The sequence below is a fragment of the Gopherus evgoodei genome, chromosome 15, assembly GCF_007399415.2.
Source record: "Gopherus evgoodei ecotype Sinaloan lineage chromosome 15, rGopEvg1_v1.p, whole genome shotgun sequence".
Lineage (NCBI taxonomy): Eukaryota > Metazoa > Chordata > Testudines > Testudinidae > Gopherus > Gopherus evgoodei.
The window spans coordinates 4,349,766-4,373,047 of NC_044336.1; the positions used below are offsets into that span (position 1 = coordinate 4,349,766).

General features: G+C 49.2%; 1 protein-coding gene across 3 annotated transcripts in view; it reads left to right on the forward strand.

Moving 5' to 3' along the window:
• Window positions 1-10,358, forward strand: part of ELAC2 (elaC ribonuclease Z 2) — a 31,365-nt gene extending 21,007 nt beyond the window's left edge. For all 3 annotated transcript variants that reach the window (XM_030534384.1, XM_030534382.1, XM_030534383.1), the window contains 9 exons: window positions 372-468; window positions 979-1,117; window positions 2,280-2,318; window positions 2,508-2,617; window positions 6,094-6,193; window positions 6,277-6,397; window positions 7,055-7,133; window positions 8,046-8,190; window positions 9,577-10,358. In XM_030534384.1, coding sequence (XP_030390244.1) covers window positions 372-468; window positions 979-1,117; window positions 2,280-2,318; window positions 2,508-2,617; window positions 6,094-6,193; window positions 6,277-6,397; window positions 7,055-7,133; window positions 8,046-8,190; window positions 9,577-9,831 — 1,085 coding nt within the window. In that variant the 3' untranslated portion in view covers window positions 9,832-10,358. The remainder of the gene's footprint in view (window positions 1-371; window positions 469-978; window positions 1,118-2,279; window positions 2,319-2,507; window positions 2,618-6,093; window positions 6,194-6,276; window positions 6,398-7,054; window positions 7,134-8,045; window positions 8,191-9,576) is intronic.
• The last annotated feature ends 12,924 nt before the right edge of the window (window positions 10,359-23,282 follow it).

Sequence of the window (23,282 nt, forward strand, 5' to 3'; positions counted from 1 at the left end):
ATGACTGCAAGAAAAGCCAGCACAGCCTGTCCACAATCTTGCCATGAGGTCCATATCTCTTCTCATTGGATGGCAGTGTATGTCAGTCACTACCAAGCCTAGTCCTGACTCGGCTGCCTCCATTCTGGGTGGACATGCAGCAAGGTGTCCTGCTATCATTTTAGAAGATTTTGTCCCTTTTCCCCATCCCCACTCCATTAGCTTGGAGGCTAGGGGTCAAGATCCAGTTGGACGAGCTGACTAGCCTGAGGCAGGATCTGGAGATCTTGTGCTTAGATATTGAACTTCTAACCTGGCTGGGAGCTTATCGTACCACAATGCAGCGGGTTCTTGCCAGCATTAATGCAAGGCATGTTGTATATTTTCTCTAGGTAAAACTGAGCATTACCCGGAAATCGTTTTCCTAGGAACAGGCTCTGCAATTCCAATGAAAATCCGGAACGTCAGCTCCACCCTGATAAATAGCAGGTAAATGCTAGCACTCTGTACTTTTCCCTTCCAGTATGTTTGGAATCACCAGGGGAGAGAAGTGGTTTGTCATGTGGATGGCTATACAGATGTGCCAGCATACTGATGTGTGCCTCACTTGGAGTTCATGGACCTAATAACCCTGCGGATGCTGAAGGGATTGGGAATGGGCCTGGGAATGTTGAACCTTGGTCACTAGTTCAAACATACTCAAGATTCCCATTGTAGGTGGGCAAAGTGGTCTTGTGACTGCCTTCAGACCACCACTCTGCTTGACATCAGGTGTCCCCATTCCTGTCTGCATCAGGTCAGAGAACAAGAGCTGAAGCTGCTATGGAGACTGAACTTTCAGAGTTGGCCCCTCCAGGTCCTTTCTACGGAGAGAGAGCACTAGTGGCAGAAATGCTGTTTGCTGCCTTTCCAGATCACACCCTGAGCTGGCGTGCTGGGCAGCATTCATTTGTTGTCATCCATTCTGCCAGCAGTACACCCGCTCTTCTGTCTCGCCAGCTCTACCCAGTCGCTGCTTCTGGACTGTGGGGAGGGAACATTTGGCCAGCTCTGTCGCCACTACGGGGACCAGGTGGACAAAATCCTGTGCAACACAGCAGCCGTGTTTGTGTCTCACATCCATGCCGATCATCACACAGTGAGTATCGCGGGGCGGAAGGGTGAGTTAGAGAAGATATGTTCCCAGCTGGGTGTGGGCTGTATCCACTTCAGCAGTGGCTCTTGTCACAGAAAGTTCTGTTGTGTGCTACTCATTTTCTCCTGTGAATGTTTCACTCCTGCTTGGCTCTGTAACCATTCCAGTGTCTCCATCAAATGTCCCGCCCTGCTCTGCTCCATGCAATTCTGTTGCCCTTGTTTTTAGATGGTCCTGGAATTAATATTGGTTGTAGCCTCCCAGCTGTATCTCATAAGCTGTTCTTCCCACTGTAGAATCCCCAAGCCTTGCTGAATTCTGTTCTGCTACTAATCCTGTCTCTTTCTAGCACGGGTCCCTGCAAGCCTGGGTTCAGGCATGTTGCTGGGGTTGGGTGAATAAACTTAGAATTTTACAGTCTATGTTTCTGGGGTTCTTGAGCTCCCAGGGGTATAAATTCAGCACTCCTCACCACTTGGAATGTGCTTTCACAAGAAGCTTTAGCAAACTAGCAGGCTCCCTGTTTCATGCTGGCTTGATCCACGCGGGTTGCGTTTCGTGCCCCGATGGCTTGCCCTTTACAGAAGGGCTTCCCTTTCTCCAAGGGTTGTGGGGATAGGGGCAGCTGCATCCTTGGCAGAATCTGAGTGAGGTCTTCAGTGGTTTGTCACTAGCTCTTCTGAACCAGTGGGTGTTGGATCTGAGCGTTCTCTGCTACTCGTTAACGCAGCCATGGCACGGAACTCAGAAAGCAGGTTAGCGTTTTCTCCTTCCTGGCTGACATGGCCTCAGTTGCAGTGTTTCTCCTCCCCATGCCCTCATCTCCCCGCCCCCCCTCCACCCCAAGTCTTTTTATAAGGGTTGTAGCTTTCAGGTGTGAAGTTTTAGGACACAGATTTACAAGGGTTTGGGCTACAGGATTGTCTTCTCTCACTGCTCTGGAGGGCAAAAGCCATCTGGGCAGAGGCAGCATCAGTGGGGAGGCTTAGGAGCAGTGGTCCAGTTTGTGTGACCTTCTCTAGTTTGTCCCTCAAGAGGTGCCCCACACTTCACTGAGCTGATGGAATGGCTGTGAAATGAGCTGTTAGTGCCACCCTGCTTCACTGATGTGGGTTTATTACACAGTAGCTGACTGACAACGGTTCTTCCATATTCTCTCTTCTAGGGCTTGTTGAACATTCTGCTAGAGAGACAGCGCGCATTTGTAAGTACCTCAGCTATTTCACTGCCATTTAAACCTTGGGGCCAAGTTCACCACTGGTGCCAGTGGATGTGGTTCCACTGACATCAATGGAGCAACACCTGCCTCTCCCTTGATGCAAGGCAGGACTCAGTCTATTTCTGAAGCAATTTCCCTGGTACTGACTCTTCCTTGCCTTTTCTGCTCTTTCAGGCATCCCTTGGTCAGCCATCAAGCCCGCTGCTGCTGATAGCACCCACGCAGATCATGTCATGGCTGCACCAGTACCACGACAACTGCCAAGAGATTCTTGGTCACGTCAAGTGAGTGCCTCCCTGGCTAGTTGCAGGTAGTTGAATTACTAGGAAATACTCCCACTGTGTCCTTTTGATTCATGGGCCAGGGCAAACCACTGCCTTGCCCGTGCTGCAGTGCAGTATGCTGTACAGGCCCTGTCTGCTGTATTTCAGTTGATCTCTGCAATTGATGAGCACTTAAATGCAGCTGGTCAGAGAATCTTAGCAGCAAAATGTCACCTCACTGAAAAAACTAACCAACCAAAAGGGATGATCTCAAATACCCTACTTCAGACACTGCCTTCTTGCTCCTTCCTCCCCTGGAGCCGGAGCGCACAGGTGGGGTTTGCAGCATGCACTGATGGAGCTGGAGTACAGCTTCAAATCACAGGCCTTGTGGCAGGCTAGTAGAGTACTTGGAGTTGCTGGTTTCTCCTTAGTCTTCACCTGGGACTCAGTGTGTAGGGTCAGGTGATTGTATTCCAAGGGCATATGTCTGGGAGCTAGGCATTAGCAGTGGCTGCTAATGAGTGCAGCAGCTAGGGGCAGGAGAGCGCTGACCTTGCCCCATAAGGTGATGTTTGTTCCCTAGCCCTGAGGCCAGGGATCCCAAGGCCGAAGGGAGAGCTGTTCTTGCTGCTGGGCTAGGCACCCCATCCCTGACACTTCGGGTATGTTTAAGCTGCAGTTGGGGAGCATGCTCCCCAGCCCACATGAATACACAAACTAGCTCTTATCCAGCTAACACACTAAAAATAACATTGTGGTCACAGTGGCTCAGGCTAGCCACCCACGTCCACACCTAGGATTGTGGACCGGCTTGTGCTCAGGTGGCTCATCCTTACAGCCACACTGCTATTTTTTTAGCAGGCTGGCTCATTCAAAGCTAGAGCTTGTATGTGTACCTGAGATGGGGTGTTCAGTTACCAGCTGCAGTGTAGCCATATCCTGTGTCAGAGCCTGAATGGGCAGACTGGCTTCTGACCCATGGCTCCAGACAGGTGGTGATTGCAGTTCCTTTAGGGATTCTGCTCTCCCCTACTTGGGGATGTCAAAGGGCCGGCATGATGACGAACAAGCCAACCAGGACTCACCCAGGGGTTGTCAGCATTAACAGTGGACTAGCCGAGTCCCAGTCAGTATCTGCTGGCTAGCCCCCACCTCCTTCCTTGCCATGATCCCACTTGCCCAATCTCGTGTTGCCTTAATGGGCTAACCTGCTAGTTGTTACTGGTTCTGGATGATAGTCCCTTCCTCCCAGATGTGTACTCTTGAGCTATAATCACCCAACTCTGCCCACTAAATCCTGAGGGAAGAGGTAGAAAGCAGGCCACTAGGGTCTAGGCAGGCTCACTGGGTACTTGAAGGACTGGTGACAGGTTATCATGTAAAAATGGGCCTTCCATTTTGAGTGCCTCTCGGGAGAGGCAGGGTCTGGAGAATTGGCATAGTGTGCTCCCATCAGTGAGCTCCTACGTTCTGTGTCAGTTCCCCAGGGAGGGAGTTAGATCTCCCACTGATAGAGGCCACTGCTGTGTCTGATCTCAAGCTGACAAAGGCATAGCTGATGGTGGCACATGTGATGGTTGTCATGACAATCATGTCACCTCATCTTTGTCAGGACCGAGACTCAGCTACGGACTCTCATCTGCAAGCCGAAGCCACCAGTTTCTTCTCTTCCGCACCCCTCCACCACAACGTGATATGCATTGAGGGGGACTGGTGGAACTCTGGGGCATTCCTCCTTGGAGGGAGAACCATTGCCCAAAACTGCTCTGAGAACTCTGACGAGAAGGAAATAGATTTGCTTAAGAGCAGCCCTCGCTGCTGCTGCTAGTCAAGTCAACACCTCATGATGGGTGGTAACAAGCCAGTATCGGGGGCCAAAGCATTGAGAATGGAACAGAATTCCTCCAGCAGCTCCAGTACTCTGAGCGCCACTGGCCAAAACTCAGGCTGAGAAGGCTGGGCATTGAGAGCTTTCCCTGTGAGCGTGCACAGCAGAATCTAGTCTAAATCCTTGTAATTCAAACTCTCATAGTAATGACAAAGCTTCTCCAGGATGTGAGGCACTGTAATCAGCCACCAGCAGACCCAGCTCAGATTGGCCAGGCTGCATACCCCTTGGAACAGATCAGGACTCTGCAGGCAACGACCCAGTTTCTTTCCTTTGGCTACTGCGTAAGCACAAAGGAACTTCGAGGCACTCCAGCAGTTTTTGGCATGAAACTTGCACTCCTCTTTTAGTTGTCATAGGTCACGTGTGCTTAGTGGGGTGATCTTTGAGGGGGAAGGTGGCCCCAGTGGGTACTCTGTTAATTGTTGACTCTCAGATCATTATAAACTCCTACCAAGCATCAGTGCAGAGGTTCTCTGGGGGAAATCCTATTGCCTTCCCTGGCACCCATTAGAAAGTTCTCTTCCCAGTAGCCTCTTGTGGCAGACCATTAAAACCAGTGTCCTGTTCTACTGTGTGGGCTTTTCAGACTGCCAACGTTGGCCTACCCCCGCTCTTGTCAAAGTGTATGGCTGAGCACTTCGAAAATCTCCTGCTTGTTTGTAGGAGGCGTGAATGCTGAGGCCTTATGTCAAAGGATCACTTTAGGTTTTGCAGTTGCATACCACTAGCTAGACTTGAACCTTTCAATAGCCAGGCTCCTTCCGTGTTACACTGTGGGCTTGGACACTGCATGTCTGGAGTTACAGGGCCATGTGACCCAACTGAGGGGAAGCAGTCCAGCACTGTATGGCTTTGGAAGTTGCTGAGATCTGCTCAGAATAGGCTCCTTTTAGGCCTGTGATCTCTTTGGTATTGTTCAGATGTGGCACTCCAGCCATTAGTGCTGCTGTTCTTGGACTAGAGCACTAATAGCTCAGAGTGTCAGGCAGTAACATCTCAATCCAGGGTGCTTTGCAGGCAGTTCCACTAATGCTGTGAAGGATGCTCTGACTTCTCCCCAGTGCATGTTTCCATACTTTGTAGTTTGAAAAGGGTGGATGTGGCTTGACATTGCTGAATTGTACTAGCCATTTATGCGATGATGCAAAACTTGCATGGCACTCCAGCAACCTAGCAAGACCTTGAGCAGAGATCAAACAAACAGGCATAAAGCAACAGCCCAGGCAAGAGAGTGAGAGAACAAGGGAGCAAGGATTCCAGGAGGGGAAATTAATTTGAAGATGGGAAGAGGGTACTTTGTGGATGAGTCTTCCCTGCTTATGGAGGACGGGTGGGGGAAGAGAGAATGAGAGGAGAGCTATGTGAAAGGGCATGGAGGGAGGGTGTTCTCATGGGAAAGGCACCTGCCCTGGGACTCAAGGAAGGGTTTGAGGATGAACAATCTGAAGTTGGGAAAATAAAATGTGAATGTCCCAGCACAGACCTAGTAGACCTGTCCTGGAGAAATCTCACTGTTTCTCAAATGGAACATGCTGCTCTGCTCACATGAACAGTTTTCAGTGAAGACTTGACTTCCTAAATGTCTCCCCATTTTCTTCTGCAGTATGATTCCTGCCAGGTTTCTGGTGGAAGGGGCAAAAGTCATCGGACCTAAAGCCGAAGCGCTCATTGGCTCACTGCTGGAGAAGTTTGACTTTGCGGAGGTAAGCTGGCTGGCAGCCAGGAGAAGGCAGCAAGAAGAGTGTAGGGGTAACCTATGGTGGATAACACTTGTGGTCCTGTTCAGTTCCAGACATGCGAGGTCCGGCACTGTAAAAATGCCTTTGCTTGTTCGATGGAACACACATCTGGCTGGAAGATCGTCTATTCTGGTGACACGATGCCCTGCGAGGCCTTGGTCCGAATGGGTGAGTTGAAAATGCGCTGTAATCGCTTTGCCAACAGTCGTTGGCCTGTTAGTGAGTGAAACAGATGTTGATAAATCCTCTATAATCTGCTCTTGCAAGTGTTGGGGTGTCTCATCTCAAAATGCTGCAGGGAGGCAGTCCTGGGCTCTGAGTAGAGACTGAGCGCAGAACAGCTCTGTACGTTAACTTTTGTGTGCCACAAGTATTATAACTAACTCTAGCTACGCTGGTCAGGTGGGACAAGGACTGGGGTGCATTATCTTTGCCTTTCTTTCCGGGTTCACTGCTGGAAGTACTGGGGAGTAGAGAAGCACACTTGTCCCCTAATAAAAATAGTGTCAAGTATTGGGGGGAGCCATGTTAGTCTGTATCCACAAAAAACAACAAGGAGTCCGGTGGCACCTTAAAGACTAATGGATTTATTTGGGCATAAGCTTTCATGGGTAAAAAACCCACTTCTTCAGGTGCGTCTGAAGAAGTGGGTTTTTTACCCAAGAAAGCTTATGCCCAAATAAATCCATTAGTCTTTAAGGTGCCACCGGACTCCTTGTTGTTTTTCTAATAAACATAATACGTGTCCTAGTTGATACCACGTCGGGCGGGGGGGAAAGTTTATGTTCCACCAGAAGTACAGAATGAATATACAGTCTTACGCAGGAAAAGATGCTACACTGCTGATCCATGAAGCAACGTTAGAGGATGGCTTGGAAGAAGAGGCAGTAGAGAAGACACACAGGTAGGGTATTTCTGGGAAACTGTCTTCCTAGGAGTGAGATACAGAACTGGGCTTGGCCCTCGGAGCTAGTGATGAAAGAGATTTCTGCTGCCCAGGATGTCCTGGGTGCACACATATCTCCAGGCTCTGGATGATCCCAGTTTGAGAGTTCGACCTCTTATTGATGGTGAACTAACTGGTTCTGTAACCTGGACACAGGGGGCATTCCCTCAGGATAGGGAGCTGTTACTATACAGCTGGGTAGCTAGAGAAGTGTGCTCTGCTAGAGGGGCCCTTAGCTGGTTACCCATTGGTATTAGGGTGAGGACTTGGATCATTTGGCACCCCTCTCACTCTTGAATTCACTTGGGGACCGATCTGATCTGCGTGTCTCAGGACTGGTGTGTACCTTGTGAATGCCCAATTCAAAGGGGGTAAGAAGGGGAGCACTGTGCCCTACATGGGTGCAGAGAAGACCCAAGCACAGCTCATGGGTAAAGGGGAGGGATGTGGGTGTGGTTCTGGTACATGGGATGCGGGGATGGGAATAACAAGCTTGGCACCACCAGGGATAAGCATGCAAGTAAACCCTATGTTCCCAGAATTCTTCTAAAAAATGGTGAACATCCAGCTCACTGCAGCCTTGCTTGCCCCCTCCTCCTTGCTGGAGGGGCAAGTGTGACTTGCTCACTGTATGGCACATCTGCTGATGAGGAAGCCATCTTCATGCACTGGCTGATTAAAATAAGAGCAATTCAAGTTCTCATGCACTTGAGCTCCAGCTGGCACGTTTTGCCTGTGTTGGGTAAAGGCTGGGGCATTAGCACTTGGTAACGCTGCCTCCAGATCCCCTCATGGAGAGGGCTGTGCTGTCTGGCCTCTCCGTGCGGTTACCAGAGTTCCACTAATGGTTCAGTCTCGCCTCCCTTGCAGCACGACGTCCCAGGCGATTGGGGTTGGGATGAAGATGAATGCAGAATTCATCATGCTCAATCACTTCAGCCAGCGGTACGCCAAGATCCCACTCTTCAGTGCAGACTTCTCTGACAAGGTTGGAATCGCATTTGATCACATGAGGGTAAGTTGGGAACTTGAAGCCAGGCTCTCAAGAGAGCTGGGCTGGGCTGAAACGCGGGTTGTTTGCAGATCTGTTGTTGAACCCAGAACAGGAGACTTTCAGTGAGCTTCCCAGGCACAATGGGTTCCACTGGCAGCGCTTCCTTGGGTACAGGGAATCTCTGCTAGAGTTGGACTGTTCGCTCAGCAGCTGGAGGTGAAGTCTTCAGTTGCCACAATCAATATGCTTGGGTGAACTTGCCAGCTGGGGAGGTGTCCAGAGGTAGCTCTTCTGAAGAAGGCTAGTCTTGCAGCTATTGTCCTTTCATGGCCTTGCTGCAAACATAGGGGAGTTCATGTCTACAGTATTCACAGGCTATCAGCTTTGTGCCCAGGAGCCTGCCTTGCCTGGTTCCACTGGTGTAGAGGCCAAAAGGATGAGTGTGAAAGGAGAGGGCTTTTCTGTGCCACTTGCACAGTAAGAACTGAAAAGCCACTTGTCCAGAGGGAACCTTGTGGGGCAATGTTAGAGCAGCCACTCCCAGGCAATGCTGGAACCCTCCCTCTGTGTGAGTCAGGTGCATGCGTTTTCAGGACTAGCGGACTGATGGGCATACACTTCTAGTATCTGAATTCCTCTTGGCACTAACTTAATCCTCTGCAGGCTGAGGATTAGAGCCCTCTGGTCTCCAATAGCATAGCAAGGCGCTCCTAACACTGACTTCTGAGAGAGCAGTACCCCTCCCTCCTGCCCACCCTTCCAGTGCTTTCTGCTGCCACCACAGCACTTACGTAGCAATTACCACATCTAAATGGATCAAGTTGTCTCCCAGAAAGAATGTCTTTGTATGCGTTGGCCCTCTCTAAATTGGTGTTCTAGATATGCTCCCCTCTGTGTGATCCAGGGGGGTTGCCTGTCTGTGGGCCACTGTGTCCTCTCCAAAGTGCCCCTGCGTGTCAAAGCATTATTGCTACCTTAGGTATAATCCGTGCACGGAGTGCCATCTATCTCCTTCCCCTCACCTCACTGCATTCTTTCTGGGTGTGTCTTTACATGGCAAAAGGCCACTAAACACAAACTTGTTGCACTTGCTTATTGAACTGAACAAGTACTAGGTGAAGGATTGTGTATTCCCTGCCTTGTGCTCAGAAGAGATCTTTTTACACAGTGCCTTCTCTGGGGATTCGGAGATAAATAGAAAAGGAAACGCCCACTGCCCCTGTATTGTGATCTGGACCCCACTGGGCTGGGTGCTAGACAGATATAATGAGTGTCCCTGGTCTAAAGAGCTTGAGGTGTAAATGGATGAGACAAAGGGTATAAGGGGAAACAGGCACAGAGCAAAATGCTATTCCTCTGCAGTCTCCCCTCCCTGTGAATGTCAATCTGAAACTCATTGCCTTTCAGGTGTGTTTTGGGGACTTTGTGACAATCCCTAAGCTGATCCAGCCCCTGAAGGCTCTGTTTGCTGATGAGATTGTGGAAATGGAGGAGCGGAAGGAGAAGCGGGAGCTGCGCCTGTTGAAAGAGGCTATTGTAGCTTCAGAGAAACTGGTGGACAGCAAGAACAAGGCTAGCAAGTCGACCCCGGTCTCAAAGAAACGGGAACATGCAGAGAACCATCAGGAAGGGCCAAGCAAGAAGCTTAAAACAGCAAACTGAGCCAAGCAGCATACAGCCTTTGAAAGAAAGTGGCTCTGAGCAGCTTTGGGGAGTGTGGAGTGCTGCATACCTGCCCCCCCCCCCCCCAAGTGAGGGCATGGGGTGCCTGTGGTGACGGGCTGGCAATGCCTGCACCTGCTACATGGGCGGGGTTCCCCCTTGTGCTGACATTACCAAGTATACAATAAGCATTGACAGTGTCTCTGGCCCATGTCAGCACATGCAATTCATGTTTCCTGCTGGTGCTACCAGCTATCTGTCAACTTCCAGCTGCCTTTCTTCCCCCAAGTGTTTTTATTTATTTTTGGTTTTAGACAGGAAGCTGTTGTGTGTAACAGCAGTTGTGAGGACAGGAAGTTGCTGAAGGTGAGGTCCACAAAACCCCCATGGGGCCATGGAATCTCCCAGAGTACATTGGGAAAGCCCCTGCTTACAATTGTGGGAATGTAACAGTGTAAATAAGGGTCTGATCCCAGATGATGAGATGAGGTAATTCCACAATAAAATGAGACCCGATTAACAGTTTATTTTGGAGCTTGAGCTTCACTGGGCTTGAACACAGGAATCTTGAGTAATTTTGCAGTGTTCGTCTTTATTATTATGGCTTTCTCAATTTGATTCTACAAGTTCTGCTAGTGAGCAGGTCTGATCTCTTCTAGCACTGATCTGAACAAAACAACTGGGAATAGCTGAGTATGACCCTGATCCTAAATTGGTGTCGTAGCCCTGCTGGAAAGATCAGACTCTCTCAAGTTCTTGAGCTATGGGTAGGGATTTATGCCCCCTCTAGCACTACTCTGTATCACTTGAATTCAGGGAAAATAATCTTCCTTTGCCACACAATCAGCTCATTTTGTTCATGTAACTAAGGAGCTGATACCAAAGTTGGATGCTTCTCCTCTACTGCTCTGGGGTAGAGACTGAAGTGCTAAATAGGACAGCATCTCTGTAAAGCTTTTTCAATCAGAGGGCCACATGGTTGGGTAGACACCAAGGGACTGAGTCCCATCCAGTACTCGATCAGCTGGACAAGGGGAAAGGGAAGGTTCACAAGTGAACTAACATAACAGAGGGTGTGCTGCTGAGAGAACAGCACTCCTCTAACCAGTGGAACAGTTTACCAAGGGTCATGAAGGATTTTCCATCACTGACAACTTTTTAAATCAAGATTGGCTTTTTTTTTTTTTTTTTAAAAGATTCTTTAGTTCAAAAGAAATTTATTCGGGAGAGGGGGGTTGGTTTTGTGACTTGTGCTCTACGGTAGGTCAGACTAGATGATCACAGTGGTGGCTTCTCACCTTGGATTTCTGAATCTGTGTCAAACTAGTGGTGTTCCTTACTCTGCTCAGCTGTGTGGTTACTGCAACAGTTTTCAGTGCATTTCTGGGGAGACCCTGCTTAACTGCCTGGCTTAATCAGAAGGTTTTTTCTTGTACCAAAAACTGATTTTAAGCAACTAATCCTACATGAAAGGTTTGCTCAAGAAATGGTGGTGGCAGAGCTTTAAGAATGTTAAATCTTCAGTCAGTGTGAAAATTAAGACAAATTGGCTAAATAACAAATCATTTGTGGTTTAGCAGGGCTGTAACATCATCTACAGAGGGAAGCTATAATGACAAGTACAATTCAATACTTCACAAAGTCACGAGGTTTTGAGACCCTGCGACACTATGGCCATGTCTACATCTAAAATTTTGCAGCGCTGGTAGTTACAGCTGTATTAGTACAGCTGTATAGGGCCAGCGCTGCAGAGTGGCCACACTTACAGCAACCAGCGCTGCAAGTGGTGTTAGATGTGGCCACACTGCAGCGCTGTTGGGCGGCTTCAAGGGGGGGTTCGGGGAACGGGAGAGCAAACCGGGAAAGGAGACCAGCTTCGCCGCGGTTTGCTCTCCCGTTCCCCGAGCAAGCAGGTCTCCTTCCCTGCGGTTTGCTGGGTGGCTCCGGGAACGCGAGAGCAAACCGCGGCGAAGCGGGTCTCCTTTCCCGGTTTGCTCTCTAGTTCCCGGAGCCCCGAGCAAGCAGGTCTCCTTCCCTGCGGTTTGCTGGGTGGCTCCGGGAACGCGAGAGCAAACCGGGAAAGGAGACCAGCTTCGCCGCGGTTTGCTCTCGCGTTCCCGAACCCCCTGCAAACCGCAGGGAAGGAGACCTGCTTGCTCGGGGTTCCGGGAACGAGAGAGCAAACCGGGAAAGGAGACCCGCTTCGCCGCGGTTTGCTCTCGCGTTCCCGAACCCCCTGCAAACCCCAGGGAAGGAGACCTGCTTGCTCGGGGTTCCGGGAACGAGAGAGCAAACCGGGAAAGGAGACCCGCTTCGCCGCGGTTTGCTCTCGCGTTCCCGGAGCCACCCAGCAAACCGCAGGGAAGGAGACCTGCTTGCTCGGGGAACGGGAGAGCAAACCGCGGCGAAGCTGGTCTCCTTTCCCGGTTTGCTCTCGCGTTCCCGGAGCCACCCAGCAAACCGCAGGGAAGGAGACCTGCTTGCTCGGGGCTCCGGGAACTAGCAAACCGGGAAAGGAGACCCGCTTCGCTGCGGTTTGCTCTCGCGTTCCCGGAGACACCCAGCAAACCGCAGGGAAGGAGACCTGCTTGCTCGGGGAACGGGAGAGCAAACCGCGGCGAAGCTGGTCTCCTTTCCCGGTTTGCTCTCGCGTTCCCGAACCCCCCTGCAAACCGCAGGGAAGGAGACCTGCTTGCTCGGGGTTCCGGGAACGCGAGAGCAAGCTGGGGAAGGAGACCCAGCTTGATTACCAGAGGCTTCCTCCTTCCACGGAGGTCAAGAAAAGCGCTGGTAAGTGTTTACGTTGGATTACCAGCGCTGGATTACCAGCGCTGGATCCTCTACACCCGAGACAAAACGGGAGTACGGCCAGCGCTGCAAACAGGGAGTTGCAGCGCTGGTGATGCCCTGCAGATGTGTACACCTTCAAAGTTGCAGCGCTGTAACTCCCTCACCAGCGCTGCAATTTTCTGATGTAGACAAGCCCTTAGTGTCTTTGTTCATTGCTCTGAATTGTCTGATCTAACCTAATCCCTGTTGTTGTTTGTTTAACTCCTAGGAATGCAGCCCTGTGTAATGTAAAATAGCTGCTGTTTAACAAGGCACAGTGACAACACGCTAGTAAGAAAGAAGTCTCAGACCTGTTCTAAGTAAAGCTATTACTAAAATGCAGGCAAAATAGTAATTGGACGGGTTCAGATTTTCCAGTGCAGCAACTCTCCAGATGAGGGTAGGAATTGTTTCGCAAGTGTGAGCCATTGCCAACAAGTCATGGATAAATGGAGAGAGTGAATAAGAATAGGAAAAAAACCCATGTGCTGTACTAGTCTTCCACACTGAGGCAACAGCAATCCTGGCTCTTTACTGTTGGGATTTTGTGGTTCCTAGTGAGTCTGATGCTGGGTAGAATCAAGGGACTTCCATGCGATGTGATTCAATTCAATAAGGCTTTATTCAAATATGTGCACAAGGAAAACCCCTGGTACAAAAAATCAGGCAGCATCCCTCCAGCAAGGAGCCCCTCCCCTTGCTATTTTATAGCACATGGCACTTACATAACAAGTTATATAACATGAACCTCTAACCAATCAGAGTTAACCTTTCCATATATGGGTTTGTTTATCACATGCTCATAGTTCTTCATTCCATATGCTGAGCTCACCCCTCTTCCCCCTGGTCTTCTCTAGAATGTTCCTAGGCTGGTGAGCCACAGCATGCTTCCCTATGCATAAGCACCCTGCAAACCACACTTTATCCAAAATGAACACAAGAATACCCTTCATTACTGATCCTAATTACTTAGTGAATTAATGGAAAAGTTACTCAGTACCCTCTGGGAAGCTGTGTGGGGGTGGTTAGGACCAAAGATCTGTACAGTATTTGTCATTCTAATTGCAAAGTCAGAGGCATGTCATGTGGTGCACAGGTGAATTGCTCTGGCTGGAGCTTGGCCAAGGCCACAGGGCTAACTGCTTCCCCCGTGTGAGATTGCCCTCTTGTTCCTCACTTTGAAATGGGGGCTGCTACCCCCACCCAGCTACAAAACTAAATGATGAGCCTGTGGAACATTTTCTCTCTGCTGGCTACACGTGTCACTACTGCCCAGCATGCAGCAGCCCTTGTCTAGAAGCACAGCTGACTTTTGTCCATGCTGCCCACATAAAGAAACCTGCTGCCTTCATTTCCCCATGCTCCACACTGCTGTGTAGCAATGGCTGGCAAAATCTAGACTCCTCTCTCTAGGCTGGGAAGCCCTGTGTTCCTCTCAGCCAGGGCTGCATGTTCCAGAGCTGCCCTCTGGCTCTGGGAGTTTTACAAGTAATAGGGTTTTGTGCTGGTTTTGGAAGACCCAGCAATATGCTCCACAATGAGGTGGTACCACTGCCCCAGGCAGAGTGAGCACGGGCACGGTAGGGACCAGCCCCAGTGGACAGCATTACATAAGAGCCACAACCAAAGGTCCATCTAGCCCACTATCCTGTCTTCTGACAGCGACCCACGCCAGGTTACCCTGGAGAGAATGAACAGAACAGATAATCAAGTGATCTATCCTCTGTCATCCACTCCCAGTTTCTGGCAACCAGAGGCTAGGGACACCATACCTGCCCATCCTGGCTCATAGGTCCATCAATGGCTATCTTCCAAGAACTACTTGGGTTTTTTTAAACTCAGGTATGCTTTTGGCCTTCACAACATCCCCTAGCAAGGAGTTTCACAAGTTGACTGTGTGTTGAGTGAAAAAAACACTTCCCTTTGTTTTAAATAGTCTGCATATTTTTCATGTGATAAGCCCTAAGTTCTTGTGTTATGAGAAGGAGTAAATAACACTTCCTTAAAGTCTATTTTATTAATCTCCTCTCATACAGAAGCTGTTTCATGCCACTAAACATTTTTGTTGCCCTTTTCTGTACCTTTTCCAGTTCCAATATAGTGTTACTCCCTCAATGAGAGGGAGTATCTCCATGGGCCAGTCCCACCCACACCTACAGAGTCCGATTCAGGGCAATTGGAGGGTGACAATCCTGGCCTACTAAGTCAATGGCCCAGGGTTTCACCCTGAGACTCTCAGCTGTGTGGTGAGTAGCATGTCTACAGCCAGTTTAGCTGTATTGATCCCAGCATGATTTGTAGTACCATAGTGCTAGGTGCTATCTGAACACAACAAAACAGTTCCTGCTGCCAAAATGTTTACAATCTCTTAAGACAAGACAAGTGGGGAGCACAAAGACAAGGGTGAGCAGTGTGAAGGGCAGTGGTCTCAGCACACCAGAAGCCTGACTTGTCAAACTTTTGTAGACCTGGTGAATTTGAAAGAGTGTAATAGTTAGGCCTGGTCTACACTTCCAACTTCGAGTTAGTTACATCACTGAGGGCTGTTTTGAAAATATCATGCCCAAGAATTCTTCCCTCAACCTAGCTACCACATCTCAGGCATTAATTACATGGACAGAAAAATCCTTTCTGTTGATGTAGGAACTGTCTACCCTATGGCACTATAGCTGTACAGCATAGTGTATCCGTACTCTTAGTTTTGCAGGTATTTATGGGGAGCTTTTCCAAGCTTGTGGGGCAGTGTGAGAAAGCACAAAGGGGCTTATTTTAAAAATAACAAGGGGGTGATCAGAAGTGGAATTAGACATCTTGATACTGAATGAGATGATAGGGTGGGGATATGCTATGAAGGCCATAAGCAGGTGGCTACTGGTCTAGATGTGGGGCTGGCTTCTGCTCTTCTGCTCACCCAAACCTGGAAAGCACTGTGCCTCTTGTGACACTCACACAGTCTGCCGGTCTGTCACATATTCCCCCACAACCAGCAAACTATCCATGTTGATTGCCTTGAGAGAGACTTGCCCCACATAATGCCTGGTAGAAGGGGTGCTTGGCTACTGGCAGAGACAAGAGCCCCTTGGCTGTAATCCCTGCTCTTCATGTTTCTGTGCCCTTAATGCTCACAGCCCTTTTGGGGACAGAAGAGCTACAATTCTCCTGCTTCACAGCTGAAGGGGAGGGGTGCATGAGCTCAAAGCAGAGACTAGAATGCAGCTCTGTAATGTGTCCACCTCAAGGCTCGCTTTCTTTGCCACACTGTCTTTTGGAAAGATTGGACTCAATCTTGTGGAACCCACCACAAATCTCCATCCTGGCTTTAGCTTTTAAGAGCCCGTTGCTGCTTGCATGCTATTGGTTGTAGTTGTTCAGCTCAAGTAACTGAGGGACATGCATTTAGACCCAGGCTATGTCTACACTACGGGATAATTTTGAATTAACAAACTGGTTTTATAAAACATATATTATAAAGTCAATTGCACGCGGCCACACTAGGAACATTAATTCGGCGGTGTGCGTCCATGGTCCGAGGCTAGCATCGATTTCTGGAGCGTTGCACTGTGGGTAGCTATTCTGTAGCTATCCCATAGTTCCCGTAGTCTCTCCTGCCCCTTGGAATTCTGGGTTGAGATCCCAGTGCCTGATGGGGCAGAAATCATTGTCGCGGGTGGTTCTGGGTACAGCCTCACCCCTCCCTTCGTGAAAGCAGCAGACAACCATTTCGTGCCTTTTTTCCTGGGTGAACTGAGCAAACGCCATAGCTCAGCAAGCATGGACCCTGCTCAGATCAATAGCGTAATGGTGGACGTTGTAAACACCTCGCGCATTCTTGTGCTGTCTATGGTGAACCATGAACTGCAAAGGCAGGCGAGGAGGAGGCAGCTACAGCAGCGCGGCGACGAGAATGATGAGGACATGGACACTGAATTCTCCCTAACCGCGGACCCCTGCGCTTTGGAGCTCCTGCTGGTAATGGGGGAGGTTCTACCCATTGAACGCCAATTTTGGGCCCGGGAAACAAGCACAGACTGGTGGGACCGCATAGTTTTGCAGGTGTGGGACGATTCGCAGTGGCTGCGAAACTTTCACATGTGTAAGAGCACTTTCTTTGAACTTTGTGAGTTGATTTCCCCTGCCCTGAAACGCCATAATACCAAGATGAGAGCAGCCCTTATAGTGGAGAAGCGAGTGGCAATAGCCCTCTGGAAGCCTGCAACGCCAGACAGCTACTGGTCAGTTGGGAATCAATTTGGAGTGGGAAAATCTACTGTGGGGGCTGCTGTGATGCAAGTAGCCAAAGCAATCACTAAGCTGCTGCTACGAAAGGTGGTGACTCTGGGAAATGTGCAGGTCATAGTGGATGGCTTTGCTGTAATGGGATTCCCTAACTGTGGGGGGGTGATAGATGGAACCCATATCTCTATCTTGGCACCAGGGCACCCAGTACATAAACCGCAAGGGGTACTTTTCAATGGTGCTGCAAGCACTAGTGGATCACAAGGGACGTTTCACCAACATCCATGTGGGATGGCCAGGAAGGGTTCATGACGCTCACGTCTTCAGAAGCACTACTCTGTTTAAATGGCTGCAGCAAGGGACTTGCTCCCCAGACCAGAAAATAACAGTTGGGGATGTTGAAATGCCTGTCGTTATCCTGGGTGACCCAGCCTACCGCTTGATGCCATGGCTCATGAAGCCATACACAGGCAGCCTGGACAGTGGTCAGGAGCTGTTCAACTACAGGCTGACCAAGTGCAGGATAGTGGTAGAATGTGCATTTGGCCGTTTAAAGGCTCGCTGGCACACATTACTCGCTCGCTCAGACCTCAGCCAAACCAATGTCCCCTTTGTTATTGCTGCTTGCTGTGTGCTCTACAATCTCTGTGAGAGTAAGGGGGAGACCTTTATGGCAGGGTGGGAGGCTGAGGCAAATCATCTGGCCGCTGATTACGCGGAGCCAGAGACCACAGTGATTAGAAGAGCTCACCAAGAAGCAGTGCGCATCAGAGAAGCCTTGAAAACGAGTTTCATCACGGGTCAGGGTACGGTGTGACTGCTGTTTGTTTCCCCTTCATGAACCCCCCCCCCCTCCTTATTGACTCCTTCTCTGTAAACAACCCACTCTCCCCCTTCAATTACAGCTTGCGTAAGGAAATAAAATCACTATTGTTTAAAAAGCATGTATTCTTTATTAAAAAGTAATTATAAAAAGAGGCAGAGAATTAACAAGGTATCCCGGGTGTGGTTTGGGGGGAGGATAGGAGGGAAGGAAAAGGCCATTAATCACATTTCAATGTAATGACAGCCTTTTGGTTGGACTGTCCACGGGCGTGGAGTGGGCGGGTGCACAAAGCCTTCCCCCACGCGTTCTTACACGTCTGGGTGAGGAAGATATGGAACATGGTGAGTGGTGAGGGTGGTTAGACAGGGGCTGCAACGGCACTCTGTGACCCCGCTGCTCTTCCTGAAGATCCACCAGATGTCGGAGGATGTCAGTTTGATCACGCAGCAGCTCCAGCGTTGCATCCCGCCACCGCTGATCTTCCTGCCTACACCTCTCATCTCAAGCGTCTCTCCTATCCTCACGTTCACTGGCATCTTTCTTGTACTTTGCTACGACGTCCTTCCACTCCTTCAGATGAGCTCTTTCATTGCAGGTTACTTCCATGATTTCAGAGAACATTTCATCTCGCGTCCTCTTCTTCCTCCGCCTTATCTGAGCTAGCCTTCGGGATGGAGTAGGGAGGCTTGAAAAATGTGCAGCTGCATGAGGGAGGGAAAAAAGGGGGAGAAGTATTTTAAAAGATAAATTTTACAGAACAATGGTTATACTCTTTCACAGTGAACAACACTATTCACCTTACATAGCACATGTGATTTCACTACAAGGTCGCATTTTGCATCTTTTAATATTGAGTGCCTGCAGCTCTGGTGTTACAGATCTCACAGACGCAGGTCCGGGAATCACAATTCAGCTTGCATGCGTCCATGGTAAGCCACTGTCTTTCAGCTTCTCCAGCCTTCATATACACAGTGCCCTCTGATGCTTCTTTCCTGTTAACAAGCAGCAGCAGACGCCAACCCCTCCCCTCCCCAATCAAATTCTCTAGGATTGCTTTACCCCTCTCCCCACTGCATGGCTGGCATAATGGAAGATCACTGCTAATCACCCTCCTTCCGCCCTCCCCCCCCCCGCCACCGCGTGGCTGCTAGCTGATAATCTTGCCTCTGCATTCCTGTGTTATTTGCCTATATTCATCCTTTGTAATCTGACCTAGTTTCCATTTTTTATATGACGCCTTTTTATTTTGTAGGTCACGCAAGATCTCGTGGTTAAGCCAAGGTGGTCTTTTGCCACATTTTTTAACAGATAACAGATCGAGATAAAGAACGGATGTTTCTTGAATGCCAGCAGTCACTGGGACCATACGCAGCTATGCTTTGTCATGCAATGATACCCGATTACTTGCTACATGCATGGCGTGGTAAAGTGTCCTACCATGGTGGACGGAACAAGGCTGCCTTGCCCAGAAACCTTCTGCAAAGGCTTTTGGAATACCTCCAGGAGCGCTTCATGAAGATGTCCCTGGAGGATTTCCGCTCCATCCCCAGACATGTTAACAAACGTTTCCAGTAACTTTACTGGCTGCGAATGCATCCCAAGCCCTCATGGCAAATCAATCATTAAAAACTGCTTGCTTTTAAACCACATTTCATATTTACAAAGGTACACTCACCTGAGGTCGCTTCCATGGCTTCACTGTCTGGGCTGTGGCTTGGGAAGGCTGAGAGGGTAATTCCATCTGGGTCACAAAAAGCTCCTGGCTATTGGGGCTAACGGAGTGCTGTGTGCTCGCTGCAAGGTCATCCTCCTCTTCCTCATCCTCCTCATCTTCCCCCTCCGCTGAATCCTCAGCCATGGTTGAGATTATAACCCCCACCTCGGAATCCATGGACAATGGGGAGGTAGTGGCGGCGCAGCCCCCTAAAATTGCATGCAGCTCAGCATAGAAGCAGCATGTTTTCGACCCTGACCCGGATCTTCCGTTTGCTGCTTTGGTTTTCTGGTAGGCTTGTCTGAGCTCCTTCACTTTCACTCTGCACTGAGTCCCTGGTGTGGCCTTTTCCCATCATAGCCTTGGAAATTTTTTCAAATATTTTTTCATTACGTCTTTTGGAACAGAGTTCTGTTAGCACTGAATCCTCTCCCCATATAGTGATAAGATCCAGTACCTCCTGTGTGGTCCATGCTGGTGCTCTTTTTCTATTCTCAGGAGACTGCATTGTTACCTGTGCTGATGAGCTCTGCGTGGTCACCTGTGCTGATGAGAGCTCCACGCTGGCCAAACAGGAAATGCAATTCAAAAGTTCACGGGACTTTTCCTGTATACCTGGCCAGCGCCTCTGAGTTCAGATTGCTGTCCAGAGCGGTCACAGTGGTGCACTGTGGGATACCACCCAGAGGCCAATAACGTCGATTTGTGGCCACACTAACCCTAAACCGATGTTAATATCGATTTTAGCGTTACTCCTCTTGGTGGGGAGGAGTACAGAAATTGATTTAAAGAGCCCTTTAAATTGATATAAAGTGCATTGTAGTGTGGACGGGTACAGCTTTAAATCGATTTAACACTGTTAAAATTGGTTTAACTGCATAGTGTAGACCAGGCCCCAGAGAATCCAACTTCAGCCCCTGAAGATGACCACCCCCCGCCCCTTCCGGGCACTGTTACACTTGGCTGTTCTGCTGCTAGACCATACTGAGCTCCCAGAGCCAAGGGGAGAGCTCAGGGATACTCATACTCAGATTTCTAGCACTAGTTCACAAATAGTTGCCAGTTGTCACCCAGTGGTAAAAAGTGTATTGTAGCTCCCTCTATGGGCTGCTCCTTACAGAGGATAATAGCAAGGCTTTACCAGCAGTTTTTCGGATATTATTTGTATTGTGGTTGTGCCTAGGAGCTCAATCATGGGCTAGGACCCCACTGTGCTACTAGGGTGACCAGATGCCCCGATAAAATCAGGACTGTCCCAATATTTAACCCTTTGTCCCACATCCCCATCAATGTATGATTGGGATGCCACTTGTCCCGATATTCAGGTAAGGAGGCGAGTGGGAGGGAGGCACTGACCCCATGGGTACTCCCGGGCTGGAGCAGCCATGGAGAAAAATTGCAGTCAAGCTCCCTCATCCTCGCTGCCTCCTCCCCTCAGGGTGCTGCATCCCAGCTCCTCCCCTCCTCCAGTGCTTCCCACCGCCTAACAGCTGTTTGGCAGCGCTTAGCGCTTTCTGGGAGGGAGTGGGGAGGTGGTGTGCTCAGGGGAGGAGATGGAGAAGAGGCAGGGCAGGGGTGGGGACTTGGGGAAAGAGGGTGGCATGAGGGCGGGGCGAGGGCAGGAAGAGGAAAGCACCCACCCAGGAGAGGGGAAGTCAGTGCCCTAGGGGGGAGTGGCAGGTGGGGAGGGTGAGGAGGTGAGTGGGGGGCTGAGCAGAGAGGGAGCTGGATCTGGGGCAGAGCCTGGGAGGAGCGGGGGTGCACTGTGGGCGGGGCTGATGTCACCCCAATGTGTCCCAATATTTTAGTGTGATCTTCTGGTCACCTGCTGGGATACCACCTCTGCAAACCCAGAGTCTCTGCCTCTAACCCTAACCCCGTAAGCTATTTGTGCGGTAGGTGGCTGGGCTGTGGAGCTGAAGGTTCAAACGAGGGTGGGAGGGGGTCATAAAAAACAGCGTAAAGCCTGAGCCTGTTTCTGTTCATTTTCATCTCCCTGTCTGTGGCCCAAAGGAGCCCAGAACCACCCTCCTTGCACTAGCCACGTCGGCCTCTTGGAGGAGGAAGCTCAGCCTGAGGTAGATAGATGTTATTCCCAGCTTGGGTAGACAGACACATGCTAGCTCATACTGACAGTGGCCAGTGCCCTTGAGGGAATGAACAGTACAGGTAATCATCAAGTGATCCATCCTGTTGCCCATTCCCAGATTCTGGCAAACAGGTTAGGGACACCATCCCTGCCCATCCTGACTAATAGCCATTGATGGACCTATCCTCCATGAACTTACCTAGTTCTTTTTTGAGTCCTGTTATAGTCTTGGCCTTCCCAACATCCTCTGACAAGGAGTTCCACAGGTTGACTGGGCGTAGTGTGAAAAAATACTTCCTTTTGTTTGTTTTAAACCTGCTGCCTATTAATTTCATTTGTTAACCCCTAGTTTTTGTGTTATGAGTAAATAACACTTCCTTATTTACTTTCTCTGCACCAGTCATGATTTTATAGACCTCTATCATATCCCCCCTTAGTCATTTCTTTTCCAAGCTGAAAAGTCCTAGTTTTATTAATCTCTCTTCATACAAAAGCCATTCTATACCCTTAATCATTTTTGTGGCCCTTTTCTGAACCTTTTCCAATTCTAATACATCTTTTTCAAGATGGAGTGACCACATCTGCATGCAGTATTCGAGATGTGGGCTACCATGGATTTATATAGAGGCAGCATGATATTTTCTGTCTTATTATATATCCCTTAATGATTCCCAACATTCTGTTTGCTTTTTTGACTGCACTGAGTGGATGTTTTCAGAGAACTATCCATAATCACTCCAAGATCTGTCTCTTGAGTGCTAACAGCTAATTTAGACCCCATCATTATATATGTATAGTTGGGATTATGTTTTCCAATGTGCATTACTTTGCATTTATCAACATTGATTTTCATCTGCTATTATGTTGCCCAGTCACCCAGTTTTGAGAGATCCTTTTGTAGCTCTTTGCAGCCTACCCGGGACTTAACTATCTTGAGTAGTTTTGTAACATCTGCAAATTTTGCCACCTCACTGTTTACCCCCTTTTCTAGATCATTTATGAATATGTTGACTGGTCCCAGTACAGACCCCTGGGGGACACCGCTGTTTACCTCTCTCTATTCAGAAAAGTGACCATTGATTCTTACCTTTTAACCAAATAAACATATAAAAGAATGAACAAACAACAACAACAACAAAAAAAACATGGGAGATGCTTGCCTGCTTCCGGGGGCCAAGAAAAGCCTTTAGCTCAGTCAGGCACCCAGGATGGAATCTTCAATTTCTACAAAATGGAACTGGTGGGAAAACATAGGACATTAAATCATGTGCCATGCATCCAATGCAATCTAAAAATAAACAGCAGGCTAATGGAGGCCTTTCAAGCAAAAAAGGGGAATAAAGGAGGAATCTCAGCTCCATTCTCTTCAATCTACACATGGGTGACCTGCCAGCCCTACTGGAACAGTCCCCCAAAGCTAGGAGTCCAACTGCACAACTCTAAGATAAAGTGCTGCTATATGTGGCTGATGTGGCCACACTATCTAGCCAGCCAGTCCAGAGAAACTCTGCCATACCCAGACCCTACAGGTCACTCTGGGAAAACTTAGAACTCAGATATTTCTGAATGAGCCCCACATCAACCAAACAAAAATAGAACTGTGCTACAAAGCCATGGAGACTGAACACACTGTGCCATTGCATCCACATTCTTTATGAAAATATGCTTATGAATCTGAATATGATGTAACTGGAATATGCTTTATGCAAAAGGTCTCTTGTAAGGTATCATTACAAAGCCTATATTCTACTGTGTGT